This window comes from Populus euphratica, unplaced genomic scaffold, assembly GCF_000495115.2.
Source record: "Populus euphratica unplaced genomic scaffold, PopEup_1.0 scaffold1.1, whole genome shotgun sequence".
NCBI classification, from domain to species: Eukaryota; Viridiplantae; Streptophyta; class Magnoliopsida; order Malpighiales; family Salicaceae; genus Populus; species Populus euphratica.
In genome coordinates, this window is record NW_011499845.1 from 4,449,691 (window position 1) to 4,466,551 (window position 16,861).

General features: G+C 36.3%; 3 protein-coding genes across 4 annotated transcripts; 2 read left to right on the plus strand and 1 right to left on the minus strand.

The window, feature by feature from the left end:
• The first annotated feature begins 675 nt into the window (after positions 1 to 675).
• On the plus strand, positions 676 to 7,505 carry LPD1 (lipoamide dehydrogenase 1). Of its 2 annotated transcripts, none has more exons than XM_011022001.1 (16): positions 676 to 1,216; positions 1,721 to 1,867; positions 1,971 to 2,105; positions 2,259 to 2,379; positions 2,767 to 2,891; positions 3,603 to 3,728; positions 3,841 to 3,921; positions 4,872 to 4,934; positions 5,028 to 5,102; positions 5,195 to 5,273; positions 5,363 to 5,463; positions 5,687 to 5,800; positions 6,160 to 6,273; positions 6,497 to 6,568; positions 6,992 to 7,308; positions 7,417 to 7,505. In XM_011022001.1, exons 1-15 carry the CDS (start codon positions 884 to 886, stop codon positions 7,076 to 7,078), a joined length of 1,773 nt encoding a protein of 590 aa, XP_011020303.1. In that variant the 5' UTR covers positions 676 to 883; the 3' UTR covers positions 7,079 to 7,308; positions 7,417 to 7,505. The 2 variants fall into 2 exon arrangements, with proteins under 2 accessions (XP_011020303.1, XP_011020314.1); XM_011022012.1 differs by having other exon boundaries at positions 677 to 1,216; positions 7,051 to 7,308.
• Positions 7,506 to 9,240: 1,735 nt separating this feature from the next.
• Positions 9,241 to 9,915, minus strand: LOC105122735 (60S ribosomal protein L29-1-like). Its single transcript, XM_011022023.1, has 3 exons — positions 9,806 to 9,915; positions 9,603 to 9,706; positions 9,241 to 9,521 (listed from the first exon to the last, which is right to left on the minus strand). Exons 2-3 carry the CDS (start codon positions 9,702 to 9,704, stop codon positions 9,438 to 9,440), a joined length of 186 nt encoding a protein of 61 aa, XP_011020325.1. The 5' UTR covers positions 9,705 to 9,706; positions 9,806 to 9,915; the 3' UTR covers positions 9,241 to 9,437.
• Positions 9,916 to 13,886: 3,971 nt separating this feature from the next.
• Positions 13,887 to 16,164, plus strand: LOC105122744 (GTP-binding protein SAR1A). Its single transcript, XM_011022034.1, has 3 exons — positions 13,887 to 14,202; positions 14,305 to 14,436; positions 15,584 to 16,164. The coding sequence occupies exons 1-3, from the start codon at positions 14,074 to 14,076 to the stop codon at positions 15,902 to 15,904; spliced, it is 582 nt and encodes a 193-aa protein (XP_011020336.1). The 5' UTR covers positions 13,887 to 14,073; the 3' UTR covers positions 15,905 to 16,164.
• The last annotated feature ends 697 nt before the right edge of the window (positions 16,165 to 16,861 follow it).

Genomic DNA, 16,861 nt, shown 5'->3' on the forward strand with positions numbered 1-16,861 from the left:
ATGGGTTCCTTCCTATGTTTGTTGGCTCCTCTCTTTGTGGTACGCCTGTCACTCCCGCGGTGCCTTACTTGTTCACTGGGCTTGCAGGATGTTCAGTGAACCGTGTAATTAGTTGTGATATGCGTAAACTAGCCCGGACATCCACGTTAATTAAAAAAACAAAACAAAACGCGCCGTTATATCAAAATAATCACCGAGCCCAACGCATTTTCATTCCATGCAGCGCATGAAACTCGGCAGGTTATTTGACGCAGCTCGCTTGCCATTTCACCGTTTTATTTTTAATAATATAAAACGTTTTCCAGGTCATTCTTTAAAAGGAGAGCAGGTACTTGTTAGGATTGTATTTTCTCTGGGTCATATTATCACCGATATATAAAATTCCAAAGACCCGTGCCAGTGTTTTAATCAAGATCAAATTATGGGCCGCAAGGAAAGGGTAAACTACAGACCCTCCGTCCACTGGGTAAGTTCTTACTGGGTCTCTTTTCCCTGGACCAGTCCAATCTTACCCTCGATCTATAAAAAAACATGCCAATGTCTCCCTGGCACTGGTACAGAAAAAAGAACAAGGATCTATATGTACAGAAACAAACAGTTTAAGGACCTACTCCATAGTTTGTGAATAGAGAAAGAAATCAGTACGCGCCATGCTACAGACGTACAGGTACGACAACAAAAATAAAGAAAGACAGCAAAGGTAGTTCATCAGCCGCGCTTTGATCTCTCCGCCCTTTTCAACGGGATTCTCTGAGCCCCCTCTCCTTCTCCCTCGAAAAACTCCAAACAAAAAAATAAAATCATCCTACTACTATATTATATCACCATTTCCCCTCTCCTTCGGATCTCCCCTCTCTCTGGAAAAACTCTGTCACATTTCAAAATGCAATCCTCGCTCACTCTTTCGCTCTCTCAATCCGCGACAGCCTCAACCATTCCCAAATCAAACTACACACTTAATCACGCTCTCCGTTTTCCTCCTTCTAAGCATATAAATCTCCGTTTCTGCGGTCTTAGAAGAGAAGCCCTTTTAGGTTCCTACTCTCTCTCTCGCTCCCATTCTCTCCAAAATAAAACTCTCTCTAAGAAAATTAACAATGCAATCTCAGCTTCTTTATCTGCCAATGGAAGCGCACCAAAATCTTTTGATTATGATTTGATCATCATTGGCGCTGGTGTTGGGGGCCATGGTGCCGCACTTCACGCTGTTGAGAAGGTAGTGAACTTTTAAACCGTCTTTTTTTCCTACTTAAATTAAGTATTGAAGCTTGGGTTAATTATTTAATTTAGATAAAGCTTATATTAATTGATTTTAGCTGTATAGTTTTTTTTTTAATCACATTGATTTCCAGCTTTGTATTTATTTTTAGTGTCTAGTTATGTATAGAAGCTAGATTATCCATGCTTTAGTGCAACTTATTTTTTTTACTTTGTAATTTTATTTGAATGTTCGCGATTCCCACTTTTTTTTTAATTTTATTTGAACTCTAGTGACTTTGAGCTTTCAGTTTTGTTGAATTAGTGTTGGTTAAGTTTACAAGCTTAAATTAACTATGCCTTTGATAACTGTACAAGCTTGGATTGATCATGCTTAATAATACGACACACACGCGCACACATATTAGTTCTTTATAGTTTTGCTTTATTGTTATTTATGTGCTACTAGTTGCTATTTGAATTGTGTAGAAGGGTGTGGATTTTGACAACTCAATAATTACAGGGTTTGAAAACTGCTATCATTGAAGGGGATGTGGTAGGGGGGACATGTGTGAACAGAGGATGTGTTCCTTCAAAGGCACTTTTAGCTGTAAGTGGGCGGATGCGTGAACTACAGAGCGATCATCACATGAAAGCTTTGGGTTTGCAGGTAATAGAGTTTTTCATTTTTTTTTTTTTGCGTGTCTATGTGGATCAACATGGGAAAACAATGTTATGACATGGTGCTGTTCATTTCTGGAATCTGTGAATAGATTGCAGCTGCTGGATATGATAGACAAGGAGTGGCAGATCATGCTAATAATCTTGCTATGAAAATTCGTAATAATTTAACAAACTCAATGAAGGCCTTGGGTGTGGATATATTGACCGGTTTTGGCTCGATTTTGGTGAGTTTACAATCTGTCATACAGGAGTGCTAGCACCATAAACAAAGTTTATTTGCTTAGTTTACAGAATACAACTATTTTTAGTCATGTTCTATAGTGATATCATTTGGGACTTTTACTAATTCCAATGCTTTTTATTCTCGATTCGTTCAGGGCCCACAAACAGTGCGATATGGGAAACTTGATGATTCTCCAGGCAACACAGTGACTGCTAAAGATATAATCGTTGCTACTGGTTCTGTCCCTTTTGTGCCCAAAGGCATCGAAGTTGATGGTAAATATTCTCTCTTTTTTCATTATCACACAATGATCAAACATTCTTGTTAAAAGTTTGATCCAAAGCAGTTTAAATATCAGGGGTTTGTCTTATAGTATAAGATGCAAAACCTCTTGAAAGATGACGCTGATCCTTTTTTTCAATGCTCCTTTTCACATCGATTAAAGGAAGAAGACACAAAATGTTTGGCAAACTTATGTAGTAGAAGAGCATTTAGCTTGGTAAGAATTATTTATGAACAGCCTGGGAGGTATTGAGAAAGCATGTTTGTTAGCCTTATCTTCCTCGAGAATATAGGAGCCTAGCATGCATTTTGGGGATAAAGTGCCATGTATGCTGATAATGTGACAAGGAATATTCTAATTTCTGTGTAATGACCTTCAGGGAAGACTGTAATTACAAGTGACCATGCACTCAAACTGGAGTCTGTTCCTGATTGGATCGCAATTGTAGGAAGTGGTTATATTGGTCTGGAATTCAGTGACGTGTATACTGCGCTTGGAAGTGAGGTATTGCTGTTTTTCTTCTACTTGTTTTTTCTGAGATCCGTTTAGAAAATGCTGTTGATGAACATTCTTCTAAAATCAGCATGATAAGCAAACACTAAGTTTTTTTCATTTTTTCCCCTCCTTCCTTTTATTGTTGTTTAATAATTGCTGCTTACCTCTTCCCTTTCTCATTTCAAGATTTTATTATACACTTGACTTTGCTACTGATTGGAACCCAGCTTTGCATGGGAAGAACCTTCCCAACTTCTTCAGTGCTTATATGCAAGCTCAATATGATCCGAGCTTTCCAATCTAAATAATTGTATATATTACTAGCTGATAAGCTATCTCAGTTCCACCATCGCAGATTCTTGGTAGATGATTTAGTTTGCAGTTTAGATTCTCATATACTTAAATTTTGTTAAACGATACATGTATGAGATGTTTGTTCTGTAGATGGTTGCATCAGTGTCATGCCTAATGCTTCAGTGCGTGGAACTTGAATTCAAGAATAGTTTGTAGTTTAGATTCTCATGTATTTAAATTTGATTTGATTTGATTTTTTGTTTTTTGTATAAAGAAGTGGGTAGTGCCAAATAGTAACTTGTATTTATTGATCAATTTAACTAGTTGGCACCGTTATTGTTCAGATTATTTATCTCAGCATCAAATTTTGATGGCCTGAACTTCTTTTTGCTGATAGTTGATGTCATTGAGTGGGTTTTTTGGCAGGTCACCTTTATTGAAGCCCTCGATCAGCTCATGCCTGGATTTGATCCTGAGATTGGAAAGTTGGCACAAAGGGTCCAAATTAATCCACGCAAAATTGACTATCACACCGGAGTATTTGCAACCAAGGTTATCATAATTTCATATATGTGTGGCTGTTTGTTCCTTTCAGAGACTGCCACAATTTCTTTTCTTCATTCATTCCTAGCATCACTTTCATCTTATTTTGTGTTATTCATAGATCACCCCAGCTGAAAATGGGAAACCAGTCACCATTGAGCTTATTGATGCCAAGACCAAGGAACCCAAAGATACTTTGGAGGTAATGTAAATTGTTTCAATTATTGTTTGGAAAAACAATTGTGATAGGAGGGGAGGGAAAGGAAAGGGATGGAAAGGGGAGGGCTTGGAAAAAATTTAGCTTCTATTGTTTGGATAAATAAGAAGGGGAACGGAAGAGATAAATTTTCTTTGTTTCATAGAAAGGACATAAAAGATAATGAATTTTAAATGTAAGGAGGAAGTGAAAAATAAGGTTGACCAAGTTTATTTATTAAAAATTGGATTTTCCAAAAAGGAAGAATGTTAAAATAGTAAGTTAATATCAAGAAATCATATAGCTACTTCCTTCCCCTCCATTACTCAAAGATGGGTGTGATACTTTGGAGGGGAATGTCCCCCCTTCCCCTCCATTGAAAATTCTCTCCCCAAATAAGGTGAAGATGCCATTAACCTTCATTACCCTCTCCTCCCTTCTCTTTCCCTCCATTCACTTGTTTCCCAAACAAACTGTAAATGAAGTCAGGATGTTGGATGCTAGCATCCATCCTTATTTTGTGATGCAGAGCAAAGTGGATTGCTAAAAAATCTATCAGTCTATATGCTCTTTGAGGAGAAAAGACCTCCACATCAAAATTGTAGAACTCTTCGGGTATTTTTTTTGTTTTTTAACTTCAGTCATATGCCTCCATGAAATACTTGAGCTACATCATGAACTTATTGAATGAGTTTAGTCAATGAGCATCATTTTTGTATTGCCGTATATCTGTTGAACATAAGGTGGCTAATTTACAGATGAAACTCTGTTATGTTTGAGCCTGAACTGTGATTTGATATAAAATTTGGCCTTCATGTTAATAATTTTCTGTCACCTCCTGCAGCTCAGGCACCATCACTTGCATGGGCTTCCCTAATTTAAACATTAATCTTCAGTATGATTTAAAATCCCATCCCACGGCATCTATCAGAACTCTGATCTTGCTTTCACTATAGGTAGATGCAGCATTAATTGCAACTGGAAGAGCTCCTTTCACAAAAGGTCTTGGCTTGGACAATGTACGTATCCTTTGATGTTAATGTTGCTTTTATTAAATAGATTTGTCACCAGGAAGAAGAAATGATTTTAATCTTTCTCTCTCTTTCCCACAGGTCCAGGTAGCATTGAAAAATGGTTTTGTTCCTGTTGATGAGCGTATGCAAGTGCTTAATTTTGAGGGGAATCCGGTTAGTTCAAATTATTTTCTCATGAACACAGTTTAATGTATGGCTGTTGCAAATAATTACTAACATCTTTTTTAATAATTTCAACTCTTTAGGTTCCTCATTTGTATTGCATTGGTGATTCTAATGGTAAAATGATGCTTGCTCATGCAGCTAGTGCACAAGGAATTTCAGGTTAGTTGCAAGCGGATCAGCTTTTTGTCACCTCAAATCTGATGCTTCCTTTTACAGTGTTTAATCTTTTGCTCGAATTCTTGACACAGTGGTTGAACAAATCACTGGAAGGGATCACGTGCTGAATCATCTAAGCATTCCGGCAGCTTGTTTCACTCATCCTGAAATCAGTATGGTTGGATTGACAGAGGTAAATTTTAAAATCTTGCAGGTGCATTTAGTTCTATAAATATGCTATTATGCTCTAGTTACTTCATGATTTATGATAAAGTTAGCTGAATTCTACTTCTATACAAACAAATTGCATTCCTTGCATCTTTTTTTGTGTTTCTTTCCTTTCTGGTTGCAAACAAAATTTCTTATTTTGTGTTACCTTTACACATGAAATTTTGACCGAATACTATAATTTTCAGCCTCAGGCAAGGGAGAAAGCTGAAAAGGAGGGTTTTGAAGTAAGTGTCACCAAGACGAGTTTCAAAGCCAACACAAAGGCCTTGGCAGAAAATGAAGGAGAAGGGATAGCTAAGGTTAGATTTCATAACTGTTCTCCTTCCTCATCGCGCTGTGCAAGCATAATTTGAATGATCAATCTTGATGTCATCCCCTCTCGGTGTATAGCTAGGGATTCTTTCCAAAGCTACTCTGGTCGTGCCTGAACTATTGACTAGTTTGTTATGCCTGTTGGATCTAATACAATCTCTTGCATAGGTGATGAGCATCATGAAATTTGGAGCCTGCTGATGTTCTGAATCCAATAAATTTGCCTTTATACATCATTTCTGTATTTTTCTCATGTTTACATGCAAACCTTTCAGTTCTATTTGACTCTGTTGATTAATCTTCTCTCACTAACTTCCATGGTTGGTACTCCTTTACTTTCTTGCAGTTGATATACAGACCTGACAATGGAGAGATACTTGGCGTGCATATTTTTGGGTTGCATGCTGCAGATCTCATCCATGAAGCATCCAATGCTATAGCTTTGGGCACTCGTATTCAGGTATGCGGCTGCATCTTTATTTATGGTGTGAAATGCCCTTTAGAATGAACTACTTAATGAGATGTTGGAAGTTTATAACCAGGCTGCAACTAATAACTCACGTCTCTATTCTGTTGGTCTTGAAAATGCTTCTTCAGATCTCAGTTTTGTACATGCGTGCACTCTAACAAGTGTAAGCTTATAACATCTGGGAACTAATTATACTTACGTTTGCACAATGCAGGACATAAAATTTGCAGTCCATGCACACCCAACTCTGTCCGAAGTTCTCGATGAACTTTTCAAATCAGCAAAGGTGAGCTTCTGAATGAACACATACTTTTAACATCTTGCATGCCATAAAAGAAAGGATACCCACCTACACGCGCGCACAGAGCACGGGCATGATCATCTCATTTGTTTGAGTTTTTTGTGCTATATGGTAAAACAATTCCAGAAGAACAAATCACATGCGCCTTCATGATTACAAAGTTGAGATAACATCCGGGGTTATGCTCTTATTTCATATGAACTCATCTTTGAACTTTAAATGTTACTGAAGAGACATTGCGTGTGTACTGACAAATAGGTGGTGGATAGATGTCCCGTGAGAAAAAGTCCCCACTACAATTTCTTTGCAATTTATTGCGTGTTGTTAGCATATCAACTTTTTCAGCAAACAGCTGTCTAATCCTGATACATGTTCACCCACGATTGGTGGTTGCATGTATTTGTTAAGCTGAGGAGAGCACCATCCACCTTCAACCTCGTGACAGAAGTTCTTAATTTATGGGGCAGGTTAAAGCTCATGTTCCAGGCCCAGTAAGTGAACCAGTTGCTGTTTGAGCATGCAGGCAAAATTTCGAAGAAAATTTGCTTGTATTAGGAGGTATGAAGGAGCATGCATACCCAGGCTAGAGATAAATCCACGTATTTTGGTACACTGCCACAAGAAATATCATCAAGAGATCACCTGTTACAGCCTGAAATCTTTCAGAAGTTGCGCTGTTGGTTTATTGTCTCTCAGGTTCATATATTATTTCCATTCTGAAAATGGTTTTGATAGTAATCAGTTGAACAGAAACTATAATCTACTCCATTGAAGCTCTCAGCTTGCAAGAATCCTTGAGGTTTTGTTGTTTTATTATTTCCATTCTGAAAATGGTTTTGATTCTAATCAGTTGAACAGAGACTATAATCTACTCCATTGAAACTCTCAGCTTGCAAGAATCCCTGAGGTTTTGTTGTTTTTTTTACTTTACCCTTGCTCTCTGCACGTGGCAGCCAGATTACAAGATCTCTCAACGATGTTATTAACTTGCTTTTACGAGGGAACGGGACCATCAAGTATTTAGATAGCAGACTTTTTTTCCGGGTTCTTCCATCTATGTGCAGGATGAGAGAACCCCACAGCACTTCCATACCTGCACATTCAACTCGCCTTCCCCTAACAAACCAACCATCAGGTTCGGGCACTGGCTTGCTTAGAGCAACGGCAAACACGCCTTGATATATATATTGACACGTGTAACATTTCTCTTAAGAAAGGTCAGTCTATGCCCAAACCCAGTTGCTACTGCTAAATCATCGCTGTATGTCACACAACTGTTTCAGGTATGCCCCGGAAACAACTCCCTCCACATATAATTGAGATCCACAACAAAATCATCCATGAAAACCAAACTTCATGTGAGCACAGCTGTAGCTACTCAATTCCTCTGATTTGGTGCTAGAATCAGCTAGTGCTTATTTCTATTCACGGTAGCTCGAATATTTCTCGCCACTAGCATCTCCAAGCCCCTTCTGCCTTTGAGCCAAGAGGCCACACCATTTCCACTGATCTAAAGAAACCGAGGAGCGGGTGACTTTTTTTTTTTCCTGGGTTGCAAACCAGTGCATTTATTATTATTAAACGTAAAATACATCAATCATATTTCGTGGCTAAAATACGAGTCTGAGAAATCTTAGGCATTGCACGCTCAAGGCAATTGCGTCACAAGTTATATCCTGAACATACCAGGAAAAAAGCATCATTTCGTTTTCAAGTTTATATCATCTTATAATCTACAGCATTGCAATATCTGTTATGATAATAATAAAAATAAAAGAGCGCACAAACGTTAAAGAAACTCAACTACAGAATCGTTTTCATCAGATACAGGCACAGCAGATCAAAAGGAAACATAATGCACAATTCCTTTTTCACCCCTCTTAATAAGCATGAAGAAATGCAGTAGTTTCATGACAAATTCAGTTCAGGCAAAACTCTGAATTTTAAGAAATGCAGTAGTTTCATGACAAATTCGGTTCAGGCAAAACTCTGAATTTTTTTTTTATCATTGATGATATGTAGTCTGAGACATTAACGTGAAACCACAATTTCAGTTCACTATCAAATGCCACTACCATAGTTAATTTCGGTGAGCTTACTGACCATTCACATAAAGCAACAGCCATAAGGCTAATATGTGACTGGCTAATTGGCCACCATCATGACAAAAAACAGCTTTACCTAAATTGGGATTAAAAGACAGTGAAGATCTCTATGACACGAAAGGCAAAAACCATCATCAAACTACCACTTAAGTTTCTATAGCTTGATCCAGAATAAATAATTTCCAAACTAAATAAGCTACTGACAACTGACATCAAAGGTGAAGCATCTGACTGTAATAAACCGAACTCCTAAAAACCAGAAACTGCATTGCTCCTGAATAGGAAAACCATACTAGTAAGCTGGTAACTACTGAATGGGAGAGCCATACTACCAGCTAGTCTACGAGAATTGTTATCAAGTAAATTTAACGAGGCACTGCTGTATGCAAGCGCCTACAGTTATGCCGTCGCTTGACCAATAAAACATGCAACTTGGCAACACAATAACACAACTCACAGCAATGTCAATAAATTGATCTATCACCTAAATCTAAAAGAAATGGATAAAAGATCTTACTACTCCGTACCAAATAAGCAGTAAAAAAGCGACGATGTTGAAACAAAAACATACTCATCGAATAAGAATCCAAGGCTTTAAGAATCTTAAACAAACATCAGTAGCTAAGATCCAAAATCGAAATTTCTAGTTTGACAGTACAGCCAACTACTGGAAAATAAAACCCAGAACAAGTAACATGGAGACACTACACTATAAAGGTATAGTAGTGCCCATTTAGAAAGCAATGTTTCTACTCTTCCTCGGTGGCCGAGTCACCACACTTCTTGTTATGCTTCCTTGCATATCTCTGGTTCCTCAAAAACTTTGGGTCCATCTACACACACAAGAGACCCATTTCAAGAACAATACTACAGAGCGAGAAAAAACGTACAGAATCACAAGAAAGGAAAAGTACCCCTTTTGTGGAGGTGTGGCGATGCCTCTTGGGTTTCTTGATGCCATTCTTGTGAGCTTTGTGGGACTGGTTGTGTGCTGTGTGATTCTTTGACTTGGCCATCTCTGCAACACGAAAACGAAACAGTCAATGATCACACAGAGACAACTTGATCTGCTTTTTTAACAAGAAGAGGGTGTTGATGGTGAAATGAAATCGCAGACCTGATAGCGAATAGTGGATGCAGGCGAGATGATAAGTGGCAAGGCCAAACCCTAATTCTCTGGTCACTTTATACAAATCGATTGTCACAAAAAAAACTGCCCTAAGACGGCCCCACTTACGGGGCTTTGTTGTAAAACTCAAATGCAGGGTTTTCAGTGGGCTTCGAGCACTTGGCCCATGCAGCTTCTCACTGACGACACAAACGCCTCATTTGATGTTTGGTTTTGTGCCTGCCGCAACTTTTACAAGTTTATTTACTTACGTTGTTGTTTTGTTTTTACAAATATATATAAGCATAAGTAATTTCTTACACTGTTATAGTTCAAAATTTATTGTTTATAAGGACATTTATGCGCCCGGGAACTAACTTGAAACACTTTCGTAGAGGAAACACGGTAATATGAGTTAGAATGGAAAAATTAGAAATTATAGTTTTTTATTCAAATAAAACACTTCCTCCATTTCTCAACAGTAACAATTATTTCTAACCAGTATATTTAAACTCTTCTTTAAATTTAAAGCTAGAACACAGCTTAAATAAAACAACAAGAGTGTCGCTACCTTGAGTTAAAATAATATTTAACTCGAAGAAAAAATAATAAATAAATTGAGTGAATTTTTTAATTGAAATCTAAACTTTAAATTATCTATTTCAACTCCTGCTGTTTTCTTTGTTGGGAAAAAAAATTGATTTTGTTGAATGTATTTGACTTCAATTATTTTCGCAATATATCATCAATAAAAAAACAACATTTATATTATAATTCAAAGTCGATAGATATTCCTCGTAGGCAACGTGCCAGGTACATTATACCAGAAGTAGTTATTAATTCAGTATTAATTTATGTGTTTCGGAAATCAAACATAATGTGGTAGCTGTGTTTTACAGTTGCTGAAGCCGTGAAATTTTTGTAGTTATGTCCTGAAATGAATAAGCTCTGTTGTTTACGTGGAAACGAGTTCTATATCAAAATATAAGATGCTTAGACGTTTGAGTAAATAGTATGTAAGAAAAATAAATAATACGAGGAGCATGAGAAATATATATGGAATGAACAAGTTATTTTTATTTATTTATTTACGTGGGATGTCCGGGTCAGCTCACGTGCACCACGACGAATCTTCACGGCCCATTGAACATCCTGCAAGCCCAGAGAGCAGGTAAGGCATCGCAGGGGTGACAGGCGTGCGCGGTAAGACTCGAACTCAGATGCGGAGGAAGGGGACAAGCTCCTCCCACCACTAGGCTAGAACCTCGTATACATGAACAAGTTATTCTTGAATGGTTGAGTGAGGTGATTAATATTTTGCTTACGGTGTGCCAAATCATAGCTAATGGAGTTTCAAATATCTTACGGCGCATAAAATAAAGATAAAGAGGGATGATGAGTAAAGAAAAGTAAATACCATTAATGAAAAACATTGATATCTACTATTAGTTTGTGATGGTATTTAGTGTATTGTCATGGAAATGTTGGTGCTTTGTGCTTAAAAAAAAAAACAAATTGAGTGCGGGTAGATGCTCAAGTGTACACAAAAAAATGTACATGAATTAATAAATATAGTTAAATCTTAATTTTTTTTAAAAAAATTATTAATTTGAATATTGTAAATTTTATAGTTCTTGAAGGTTTGCATGATCATTAACTTTAAAATCATGATAAATTAATTAAGATATATATAAAGTAATTTAAACACTCACAGTTAAAAAAAAATACTTGAGATGTATATGTACCAGTGGGTGATCAAAGTTATAAAAAATTTACCAACAATCAAAGGGATCATATTTCCCACCCTTCATGCCAAAAAGCATGGTGGGAATCAAAGCTACCCGCAGGTTACTCGATATCCAGTCTTGATAGATATTTTTTTAGTTTCTGTTTGTTTCCGTGGTTACTTCTACTTTTAAAGCAAATCACATGAAATAAATGTTTGATAATACACAAAGCATCATTTATTGTTCATGAACTCACTTACTAGTTGCGTTTGAAATGCAAGGTGACAAAAAGAAGCTCTTCGCTAATTTTCTTTTTCTCCATACATATATATAGAGAGTGTATCACTCTTCATTGTTCTAGTCGAGTCGAGTTCAATCAAAGCAAAATGCATTGAATAGGGTATGACCTAGTAAAAAAATTAAATTTTATTTTTTATTGTGTTTTGTTCAAAAAATCAATATTTAACATTACTCAATAACACTACATAAATTAGACGAAGATCGTTTGCTTACGGTGTGCCAAATCATAGCTATTTATAGACATTAGAACACGTTAATTTATCTCGTAAATATATAAAATGGAGTTTCAAATATCTTACGGCGCATAAAATAAAGATAGAGAGGGATGATGAGTAAAGAAAAGTAAATACCATTAATGAAAAACATTGATATTTACTATTAGTTTGTGATGGTATCTAGTGTATTGTCATGGAAATGTTGGTGCTCTGTGCTTAAAAAAAAAAAACAAACTGAGTGCGAGTAGATGCTCCAGTATACACAAAAGAATGTACATGAATTAATAAATATAGTTAAATCTTAATTTTTTTTAAAAAAATTATTAATTTGAATATTGTAAATTTTATAGTTCTTGAAGGTTTGCATGATCATTAACTTTAAAATCATGATAAATTAATTAAGATATATATAAAGTAATTTAAACACTCACAGTTAAAAAAAAATACTTGAGATGTATATGTACCAGTGGGTGATCAAAGTTATAAAAAATTTACCAACAATCAAAGGGATCATATTTCCCACCCTTCATGCCAAAAAGCATGGTGGGAATCAAAGCTACCCGCAGGTTACTCGATATCCAGTCTTGATAGATATTTTTTTAGTTTCTGTTTGTTTCCGTGGTTACTTCTACTTTTAAAGCAAATCACATGAAATAAATGTTTGATAATACACAAAGCATCATTTATTGTTCATGAACTCACTTACTAGTTGCGTTTGAAATGCAAGGTGACAAAAAGAAGCTCTTCGCTAATTTTCTTCTTCTCCATACATATATATAGAGTCGAGTCGAGTTCAATCAAAGCGAAATGCATTGAATAGAATATGACCTAGTAAAAAAATTAATTTTTTTTTATTGTGTTTTATTCAAAAAATCAATATTTAACATTATTCAATAACACTACATAAATTAGATGAAGATTGTTTGATGGCGTAACATTTATAGAATTTGATTACAATTTTAATTTTGTTCCTGATGATGTTTTATCTAATGTTATTGCACGCTTAGAAAATCAAGAAAACTATAGTTTTTATCAGATATATTTTATACGTGATAGAATTACAGATAGTTTAATAAAAAAATAAAAATTATTTTATATAAAATATTATTTATTTTATGATGTAATATCAATAATTAAATTTATAATATTTAAATTAAAGACCATATATATATATATGATTTTTAATTTTAATATTTTATATATATATATATAACTATAATTTTAAAAACATTATTAACTAAATACATCAATCATATAATTTTAAAAACATTATTAACTAAATATATCGATCATAATTTTAACTAAATATATATAAATATTAAATTAATTTTATTTAAAAATATTTTTATAAAATATTTTTTTTTTCAAATTATATCTATAAAATCTAGGACAACACCCATCTTTATATGTGTAATGAAGGTCTAATCAGCACTCCAAGCAAAGCGAAAAAGGAACAAAGACATCAAGCGAACACTCTTCAGCTACAAATCAACGAACAAATAGAACTTTAGATACCAATCATACACCTTTGCTGGCATTGTTTTTTCTATAAAGGTTTTGACTATCATTCTCAAGTTTTAGACCAATCTGGATTATATTTTATTTCCAGTAAAAGGGCCAATGCGAGAAGCGAACCCGTTCACAATCCGACCCGACGAGGTTAAAACTCGTCATTTCATTACCTCACCGAACCCTTGGGTCGAGCCAAGCCAAGGGTAGCCAGCTAGCCAGCCATGGCGAGTGTAACGCCGAGTGAGGAAGCCATTAGGCTGATAGAAAAATAGAAAACGACAAAGGAATGGACAGAGGGGTGGTTTTTGAATAAATAATAATTTTTCATCTTCGTGTCATCACTAAGTCCCAGTTATTGTTTTTTCAACACCCCATTCATTCTGGCCCCTAGCCATAGATATCCAACCATTTATTTATTTATTAGATCCCTCTTCCGAGTACACCAGTTATTATTATTATTTATTACTGGTCCTCTTTGGCTCACCAAAAATCTGAAGAACCCATCAAGAATCAAGAAAGAAAGATGTTTCTTTTAGATTGGTTTTATGGGGTTCTTGCATCTCTTGGTTTATGGCAAAAGGAAGCCAAGATTCTTTTCTTGGGTCTTGATAATGCTGGCAAGACAACCCTTCTCCACATGTTAAAAGACGAGGTCTTGGTTTCTTTCTTTCTTGATATAAAGTTTGCATATTTATTTATTGGTATATGATTGTTCTGGTTTGGTTTGTTGAACATGGGATCTGTTGTTTTATAGAGATTGGTACAGCATCAACCCACCCAGCATCCAACATCAGAGGAATTGAGTATTGGAAAAATCAAGTTCAAGGCTTTTGATCTGGGCGGTCACCAAATTGCCCGTCGTGTTTGGAAGGATTACTACGCCAAGGTTAACTTTTGTTCCTCTAGATTCGATGTTATTGTTCTTGCCTTGATTTGTTTATGATTATGTGTTTTCTTGATTTTTCTTGTTGAATCGCATTCTGGGCCTTCGATTTTTTATAGTTTTTTATATCTAATACGTAAGAATAAAGTTTGTGTTTGTCAAATGGATGGAGAAAAATGGTGATTGTTGATTGGAGGGTACTTCGAATTTGTTACTTTTGCATGTTGTTCATTTCATGCTGTTGATGACTTGTAACTGTCGAATGACACAACTACTTCGGTTTTACAATGGTGTGATTTAGGGTGCTTTGACTATAATCTCTCGATTTTCTTGCCAGGAAGATGTGATTAGATCTGCCGTTTTGCTTCCTCTAGTCGTGCGTTGCGTTGTTATGTCACATGAATCTGGAATGAGGCAAATGTATTTTCTAGTTGCTGTCTTTTCCAGTCCTGCATGTCATTGGTTTGTGATAGATCTGGTTGTGAGCTGAACTGTTGAAATTGCTAACGTGTTTGGTCGTTTTATTGTTAGCTGTGATGACATCTATGTATGCTTTGCCTTGCAGAGTTACATATTAAAACCATCTTCGCACCTTTTGTCAAACTGGTTTTTGCAACTTTGTTTTCAGCTGGTTGACTTCTCTAGGTGAAAAGATATCTGATTTCCCTTTTCACTTGTCTTTTTGTGCCTTCATAATCCCAGCTAAACTTTGCTTGTGTTTATCTGATTCATGGGAGGCCAACATCAATATTTGAAGCTTCGCTGATAGCACCTCTTTGTTTTTAGGTGTTCCAATAGTAGCTTTTCAAAAAATTATTCTGGGCTTTATGGGAGTGCTTTATGAAGTTGACCTAGGAGAGTCTTTCACTTAGATGTTATAACTGAATAATGAACATGGTGTTGAGCTCATTGGTTGGAAATGGTATGGATTAACTATGTTTTAATTGAATTCAAGTCCCAAGTTATTTCCTCCACCCAATGATTCTGCTGTTTCTCCAAGTGGCTAAATTTCCAGTACAAGTAGATATTCTCTGTTCTGTCTCAATTATTGTGAAGAATCAATGCTTCTTTCAAGGACAATGTTTGGAACGTCTAAATAATATGAGATCTTGGAGTATAAACCATAGTTGTCTTCTTCCCTCCATAACAGGTGGATGCGGTGGTATACCTAGTGGATGCCAATGACAAGGAGAGGTTTGCTGAGTCAAAGAAGGAACTGGATGCCCTCCTTTCAGATGAATCCTTGGCAAATGTTCCATTTCTGATCTTAGGCAACAAGATCGACATTCCCTATGCAGCTTCAGAAGATGAGCTTCGTTATCATCTCGGGCTCAACAATTTCACTACTGGCAAGGGGAAGGTGAATCTGGTAGACTCCAATGTCCGTCCTCTCGAGGTTTTCATGTGCAGTATTGTCCGCAAGATGGGATATGGTGATGGCTTCAAGTGGATGTCTCAATACATCAAGTAGAATCGGGAGTAACATCTGGCCTTGTACTCATTTGGAGTTTTTCCATCATTTTTTGCACCATCTTACTACAAGTACATCGAATATGGAATTTTGTTGTCTGTAGTGGTTTTATTTGTCGAAGGATTGACAGCTGTAGTAACATTTGATTGGTAACTCAGCCATTGTGAAATTGAAGCTTATCGAACAATATTGCACCTATCTTTGTGACAGATTGTTACTTTCTGTGGATTAGTGGGGTAATTGTCATTGTTGAATCCTCACTATTGTCCGTCTTGGAATGAGCAGTCCGGGCTTCTTTTTTGGCTTGTTTTGGGTTATCCTATCATATGTTCCGTCTGTGCTCTCACATGTCTTCTTGAAACATAGATTGATTTGTACAGAAACTCTGTTCCCCATTTAGACACAATGTGTTCTCATCGTAGACTTTCGTAGCAGAGTTTCTCGGTGCTTCATTCAATGAATTTATAGCATTCGAGCGCAAAACTTGATCGAGCCATCTCACCGACACCGGAATGAGGGATCCATTTGTAGGCTTGCCACTTGTCATCTTATCGTCACGGATGGCACCGAGATACACTTGTCATCTTATCGTCACGGATGGCACTGAGATACGACTGTAGACTCGTAGTACTTTTATTCCTGACACGAGCTCATCGGCTGGCTTGAGCTTTGATCTAAGAAACAGAATAAAAGAAAGGGGAAAGGAAACTGATGGTTGGGAGTGCATTAGCTAGATTTTTCTTCGATCTGCAGCCAGGCCACCAACCACGACCTTGTAACTTTGTTGGGAAAGAAAGGAGTTGTTGCTGTCATTCCATCGAATCAACTGACTAGTCATTTTATACAACAAACGAGATGATGTAGCTGGTGAAGATTTTTGACCGAGTCATTGTTAGGCGGATTCAAAATAAGTTAAAGACAGAGACTTCCATAGCCATAACTCAAATTCAATGATTT